This window comes from Alligator sinensis, unplaced genomic scaffold (assembly GCF_000455745.1).
Source record: "Alligator sinensis unplaced genomic scaffold, ASM45574v1 scaffold30_1, whole genome shotgun sequence".
Taxonomy (NCBI): Eukaryota; Metazoa; Chordata; order Crocodylia; family Alligatoridae; genus Alligator; species Alligator sinensis.
Genome location: NW_005842060.1, coordinates 1,238,797 through 1,246,820, shown reverse-complemented (window position 1 = coordinate 1,246,820; position 8,024 = coordinate 1,238,797). Strand labels below are relative to the sequence as shown.

The following is an 8,024-nucleotide window of genomic DNA, read 5'->3' as shown; positions in this document are numbered from 1 at the left end:
TGTTTGTCCCCAGATGGAGCACTTTACATTTGCTGATGTTGAACTTCATTTGGTTCCGATCCGCCCAACTTGCAAGCCTGTCTAGGTCTGCTTGTATCTGTAGCCTATCTTCAAGCATGACCACACTTCCTCATAACAACCTCATTCCTGGGTTGTTCTCCCGCCCTGGCGGGGGGTCGGGCTAGAAGATCTATTAGGTCCCTTCCGACCCTGAAACTATGAAACTATAACTTGGTTTGTCTGTGAACTTGGCCAGTGAGCTCTTCCCCTGAGGGACACCACTGGCCACTTCTTGCCAGGATGACACAGATCCATCCATTAGAACTCTCTGGGTCCTACCCACAGCCAGCTTCCTACCCACCTAACCGTCTCGCAGTTAAGCCTGCAATCCTCCAATTTTCTCATGAGAACATTGTGGGATATCAGATCAAACACTTTTTGGACATCATGGTATACAATGCCAACTTCCTCTCTCTTATCCAGGTGGCAAGTTACCTGATCGTAAACGGAGATGAGGATGGTAAGACAAAACCTGCCTGCAACAAAGCCATGCTGGCTGTCATTCAGAATCCTATGTTCTGCAAGTCTATTGCATGCAGACCCCTTAATGATTTTTCCAGGATTTCCTATGGGATAGAAGTTAGGTTAACTGGCCTATAATTACGCGAGTCCTCCCTCCACCCCTTCTTGAAGATGGGCACAAGATTGGCCCCTCTTCCAGCCCTCAGGGACCTCTCCAGAGAGCCATGAGTTTTGGAAGAGTTTTGCCAGGGGTTCTATAATGACTTTGGCCAGCTCCTTCAGCACTACTGGATGAAGTTTATCCAGTCCTGCTGACTTATATATGTCTAATTTTTTTAACTGATCACACACCAGTTCTATGGCAATAGTAGGAAGGTGGTCATTCCACCTTGCTCATTTTGTACCCTATCTGGCATAATTTTCCCCCTGGCCCGGTAAAATACTAAAGCAAAGTAGTCATTGTGGAATTCTGTTTTCTCCTGAGTGCCGATAACCGGCTGTCCCAAGTTATTGAGCAATGGCCCTATTATCTTGAAAATAGTATTTAAAGGTCTGCTTTTTGGGAATTGGCTTATAGGTATAGATATATGTATTATAAGAGCTCAAGATGGGCAGCAGGGGTTAATTGATTTCTAAAGAGTGTGGGTCTCTCACACACAGTTTCTCATAGCCCTGAAAGCAGACAGGCTGTCTAACACAACAAGGCCAATGGATACACACATAGCCTAAGAATTGAGGGGGCATCCCATAACATGAGATCACAGCCTACAAGGCAGGCAGGTTGTCTAACACAACAAGGACAAAAAGCCTGGGAACCAAGGAAATATGTACCATGCTGCCCATAACATGAGATAAGTGACACCAGCTACAAAGCCCCAGAGAAGTAAAAGGGCTAAGTCCTGGTTTTAGGGGAATGGATCTAAGTAATAAAAGGCCCGGAAGTCAATGTGGACATGTGACCACAGAGACAGCCAACCAGAGATAGCCACGGATGAAGAGTCATCAGGAGTCATGTTTGAATTGTTTCTTTTCGTTATAACTGTGTACCAATACATTTGCCCATTATCAAATGGAAAGGTCATGGTCGGTCTGAGGGTGGGTCTCCCTGCACCGAACAAGGTATCTGGATCTTAAATCCAGAGCCAACAGGTCCCACACCCCCATTTGTTTTCTTCCTGTTCCCTATGTACTGAAAGGAGGACTTGTCCTTGATTCCCATCTGTCTACATGAGCATTTTGGCAGTTAATTACTCCACCGTAAGATAGTACTGTCCCTGACAGTATGATTTTACAGCAGAGTAAATTAATTTACTGTGCCCTAATACTGGCACTCGTGTAAGCAATGACGCTTTACTGCAGAGCTAATCAGTCAGCTCCATAGGAAAGGGCATATGTGGGTGCACCTAGGCTGCCTCATTCTATGTAGATTCATAAATTAGTTTTTCAGAATTAAATACCATATTTGAAATACCAAATATTTGTTCATTAAATTACCATATTGAACATACCTTTGATTGTATTGTTCTTAGATTAACCACATGTATGTCACAAGGCATGGAAGAAGTAAATGGAGAAAAGACATTCAGCATCTGTGGGGCTCCTGAGTCCATATACGTAGTCATTGGAATTAGAGGATGATTTATGAAAGTAGAAGTTATATGGCTAAGAATAGAGGGAAAACTCACTGATGACTTCTCTTCTTTCTGTTAAAAAAGAAAAATAACATATAAAGTTACTTCATAGAATCAATATTAATATTTCCACATGTCTAAACCCATTTATTTTACATTAGGCCCTCTTTATTAAAGTCTGTAAGTTAGAAGTATTTTACTTAATTACTTCTATAAAAAGGGACAAATTCTCATATCAACAAACTCGTAATCTCTACTATTACTTCTATTAATAAACTCCTGTCTTGCACTGCCTACAAAATACTGTCAGATAACTGTGGCTTTGCAGCTGGCAAGAGACCACTGCTACCTCACTTATCTGTGAGCAGGTTGTTTCATCAGAAACATTTCAGTGTGTGGTTGAAAAATCCTGTTTTGTTAAACGTGTAACATTTCACCAAGATGTTCTGGGGCTGAAATAGAGTTTGCCAAATTCATAGATTCATAGATTGTAGAGTCGGAAGGGACCACAATGGATCATCGTGTCCGAAACCCTGCCCCTGGCAGGAAAGAGGGCCTAGGTCAGATGACCGCAGTCAGGTGACTATCTAACCTCTTCTTGAAGACCTCCAAGCTAGGTGATAGCACCACCTCTCTTGGAAGCCCATTCTAGATCCTGGCCACCCTGACTGTGAAAAAGTTCTTCCTAACACCTAACCTAAATCCACTCTCAACTAGTTTACACCTGTTATTACTAGTCACTCCCTGGGGCGCCCTAGTAAACAGTGCATCACCTATTCCCTGTTGACCTCCCTTAATAAATTTATAGGCGGCCACAAGATCTCCCCTCAGCCGTCTCTTGTGAAGGCTGAAGAGATTCAGCTCTCAACCTTCCCCCCGTAGGGTCTTTCCCGAAGGCCACTAATCATGAGTGGCCCTTCTCTAGACCCTCTCCAGATTCTCCGTGTCCCTCTTGAAGTGTGGCACCCAAAACTGGACACAGTACTCCAACTGTGGCCTGACCAGTGCCGCATAGAGGGGGAGCATCACCTCCTCTGTTCTATTAGGGTTCCTCCTTCCCTTCCCAGGTGGAGTACCTTACATTTATCTTTATTAAATTGCATCCTATTTCTCTCTGCCCATTGATCCAACCTGTCCAGGTCAGCCTGAATCTGCTCCCTGCCCTCCGGTGTACTAACTTTGCCCCATAACTTGGTATCATCAGCGAACTTGGAGAGGGTGCTCTCCACATCCTCGTCCAAATTGCTGATGATGATATTAAATAATACCGGTCCAAGGATCGAACCCTGCGGGACCCCACTGCCCATCTCCCTCCAGGCCAAGAAGGAACCATCCACCACCACACACTGGGTGCGGTCCCTAAGCCAGTTGGCCACCCACCTGACCGTGTAGGCATCCAACTCCACAGTCTGCTAGCTTCCCAATGAGGATAGGGTGCAAATTCAGAGAGAGAATTCAAAGCTGGCTTCTCTCTAAATTCATGGACTGTGTGAACCAGAGCAAAGGATGCTACAGGGAAATTAGCCCAATTTATATATTTTTATTGCAGACATTTTGAAGCCCTATCACTTAAAGGATTGTGAACAACATCTTCATGTTCTAGAGCAGTAGTGTTCAACCTTTTATTTGTGGACCCCCTAAAAGATTTTAAATGGAGGAACCAACCCTTTTGAATTGCAAGTGTGGGTATTAACATACTTTTAATTGTTCATAGTCATCTTTCACAGACCCCTTAAATATAGTCTGCAGACCCCGAGATCCACTGATTACTCCAGTTTCCCATGTGGGGTTGTTAAATGACTCTCAATAATTAACTAAATTCTGCTCAAGTAAGCTATACCCTTTAATTTTCAGTGTGCCTTTGACTTTGGGTAAAAATACTATTTCTTTCTTCTGTTAATGAGAAGAGGCAGTTGGACCAGCAGATCTAGGTAGTCAGATACATTTTGTTGTACTTCTCATCCTATGTTATTGAGGGACACAATGAAACCCTGTGTACCACAGTAAAAGCAAATTAGTAAGGGAATAGCCTGTATTACATCTATCTTCCCTATCATGAATCACATCTGTGCCATTTTTACTAAATTAAGGGTGGGCACCCTATGGCCTGTGGGTCAGATCTGGCCCATAGAATCTTTGGATCCACCTGGCAGATGTAGGGTTCCAGTAGCATTCAGCAAAAGGTGCAAGTGGCAGCGCAATGGCAAGGTGCTAGCACCTGCCCACCTGCTTCTGACAGTGAGTGGGTCATTCCAGTTTACAGCAAGAGAAGTTTGACTATCTGTGTATTAAATGGCTTTAACTTTATTTGAAAAAAATTTAGAAAAAGATCACTGACAATTAAAAATTAAACCAAAACAAAAAGAACCCCAGGATAGAATTCTCTGCTTACACATTCACATTACACATAATAGCAAGCAGATCAAAATGCCACCTCAAGCTTAACTTTCAATTACATTTTTCATGGCACTTAAAATTCCTAATCTAGAAACTCCTGAATTTATCAAGTCACAATTGTTGTTTATTCACTTATATATCATATGGTCCTCTGGAATAATTTTTAATACATATATTGCATATATAATCCCAAGAAAACTAAAATATTTGTAAAACTGAAGAGATATCTGAAACATTTACTAACTTCTTGACCAATGATATCAGCACTGAAAATTACCATTGTTCTAAACTTCTTATAAATTATGTTGAATAATGTTATGGAAGGTTCCTTTTCCACATGATAGTCTGATGATCCCTGAAGACCTCAGGTCATTCATAATGTATTTAAAGTTTGAAAAATTCATGTCTTTAAACCATCTAGCTGGTATAAATTACATGTGATATCTTTTCTTTTGCTAAACACCCTCTGCCCTCCATTTGAAGGTTTCCACAGCATGAAGTCAGTGTGCCATACTAGAAAATACATTCTTTGGAATCAGTGATGAACAACAAAAATCATGTGGCTATAATGAAAGAAATTCACATAATATTCTGTGATGGTTGAACAAAACAATTGGTTAAAAAGGGATTATTGCCAATCTATCTATAAAAAGAGTGGAATAGCAACAGCCAAATACTGCTTTGCCTTTTGAAGACTTCTTTGACCTCCTTCTACATACCATTTCTATCTGGTCTATCCAACTCTTTCACCTCTGGGAAGCTGAAAATAATTATATGCCCAATAATACAAGCCAAGAAGTACACAAGTACTTAGCATCAATCAATGGGAAAAAGAAGAGATTAGAGTATTTTCTGACTATTCAGCTTGCCTCCCAGCTATATATTTTGCACTTTTTGGAAATCATGAACTTAGTATTCATGTTTGTACCTGGCAAATCTAAATCGGGTCTCTGTGATTTAATGAAAAACAGATTACAAGCGCATAATATAGTACATAAAATGTAGAAGAATTAAAGTTATTCTGGGAACCTTAACTTTTACATTATTTGTCATCTTTATTTTGACAATTCATAACATTAATGGTGCACTTACCATATTTTCTTGCACACTACACACAACTGAATAAAATATGCACCTTGCTTTTAGAAGAAAATCAGAGTTATAGCAGACTGAGACACAAAGACTGTGAGACACTTCTGTAATGAGTGTTTAGGTAAGGCAGAATTTCCTTTGTGGCAGGACAGCAAATAGGCTAGGCCCAGAACCTTACAAGGGCAGTAGCAAGACTGTTACTTCTTTACTTTAAGAAGTTCTTTAAATAAATTCCTGTAAATAATAAAAGTGGTTTTCATACCACAAAACTTATCAAGATACTAGATTGCATGCAGCAGCTCACTTATTCTGAGCCAGGTCAAAGTACTCAGGGTGCGAGAGGGTTAAAAATGGACTCCGCCTCTTCTGCTTTCAGGGCCAGAGAAGTGACAGTCATCTTGAAAGATAAGATATTGTAGTCTTAAAATCTCAAGATATGTACTTTATTAGAAAAGGTTAAGAAGTGACTTGATTATGGTTTTTAAGTACAAAAAGAGATGAATTTCTGAAAGCAGATGCCTCTTTAATCTTATGGAGTGAAGAAGATTCCACAGTTGTAACTAGACACATTCAGAATGGTATTAAGGCACGTTTATTTAAAAAACAGTGGAGTGGATTTAGCTTTGAAACAAACTTCCAAAAGATGTGTTGTTTTTCCTATCTAATGAGGTCTCAAATAAAGATTAGATACTTTTCTACAGGTTCCCAGTCAACAAAAAGTTATGGACTTGATATAGACATTGGAAGTACAACGTCATGGTTTGTGTGTTATATTGAAGGATGTAAACTAGGAGCTCATGAATAGGATCTTCTAATCTTAAAGTACTGGAGTTTATCTTTAAGTGGTACCATTCAAGTGTCTTCACCATAACCAATGGTTAATGATATCCATATAAAACAAATTCATTCCAACTTATTTGTATAGTCATCATAAGCTCAGTATACCATTCCCCATTTTTATAAACCGTATACTCAGTTAAATCTACTCAAGTAGTTCAGCTGCTGTCATTACTTTCTGCTTGTACGTGACAATCAATTTGTTGTTCCCAACTGTTTTAAAAAAGAAAAATGAAAGAAGAGTAAAAACACAAAGTAGAAGAAAAGAGGAGGGAGAATTCAAACGTTAACTGCTGCAAAAAACAGGAAAGCAACCAAACTATTTTCTATCATATATCAGAATCTCAATCTTTCCTGATTTACATTACATGAAAAAATTCTGCTTGGTCAGATATGTCAATTTTTAGTTAAATTTAACATGGTAGAAGTAGCATAAATATTTAGTTTTATTTAAAAATATAGTTAACACATTTCTGTAATTACTCCTACCGCATCTACTCCATGTCTTTTCTCTAGTAGAAGTCGGAAGAGATTAGCTGTAATCTTATTATCTTGGACACCTTGTCCAAGGCCACGGTTGTCATCCTGCATAAGTCGACGGTCCATGATTACTTCCAATTGGCCTGAAATACAAATGTTGGGTTTAGGCTGGTAAACTCAAGGCATTCCTCTATTAACCATATGCAAACCCAGTGTATTTCTCTATTAACTATATGCATGTTATTACTGCAAACAGCAATGACAAAGATAAAAGGAAGTTACTGGTAACTGGAGTTCTGAGATGTTGCACACAAAGCACATTCTTACATGAGGGAGAGCTCAGCCCCTGATCCTTTTGACTGGAAATATTTTGACAGTGTTCCTCTCCTTGCCTGCCTGCCGCCTCTTGCTTCCCTTGCCACCTCCCCTGCAGCCACACACATACACCAAGGCTCCCCAGGTGGATTTTCTTTTTTAAATCAAAAGGAGTTTCAAAGAGGCAGACTGAGGAAGAGGTGAAGTAGTACAGGGTTTATATGAGTGTGTGGACAAATCATGAAAACATGATGAAGGAACTCCAGTTACTGTTAAATCATTTCTTCTTCTTCTTCTTCAAATACTTCTCCACAATATTTGCAGGTGGGACTTGGAGTCTACTTAGGCAAAGACTGACTTAGAGTACTGCTGTACCAAAGACAATGTCACATTAGGAGGCCTCCACAATTACACAATAAGGGTATATGCCAAACTTCATGTTGCTAGACTATAAATTTGTCACAAAAACCCTATGGAAGGAAGCAGCAAAGGTAGCTGGAGGACTGCAGTTATCACAAAAGAAGGGTAAGCCTTTGTCCAGGCTGATATAACTAGAAATTGAGTTGGATAAATTCAGGGGCTCTAAAAGCCAGATGAGCCTCTGAATCTGTGGCTATGACCACCAACAGGCAGGGGTAGCCTTCTCAAAGGTTTGATTCTCTCTCTCTAATAAACCAGAGCTCTTCATATTGCACATGTGAAGGGTGCCCTTACATCTTGAATTATACAACCAGGGGGAAAGAATACTAA

General features: G+C 40.1%; 1 protein-coding gene across 1 annotated transcript in view; it reads right to left on the bottom strand.

Moving 5' to 3' along the window:
- The window catches only part of MAN2A1 (mannosidase alpha class 2A member 1), a 229,426-nt gene that overhangs the window by 29,491 nt on the left and 191,911 nt on the right, over window positions 1-8,024 (bottom strand). Inside the window, exons 21-22 of the mRNA XM_025203529.1 lie at window positions 6,969-7,102; window positions 2,031-2,225 (exon numbers count right to left, since the gene is read on the bottom strand). Coding sequence (XP_025059314.1) covers window positions 2,031-2,225; window positions 6,969-7,102 — 329 coding nt within the window. The remainder of the gene's footprint in view (window positions 1-2,030; window positions 2,226-6,968; window positions 7,103-8,024) is intronic.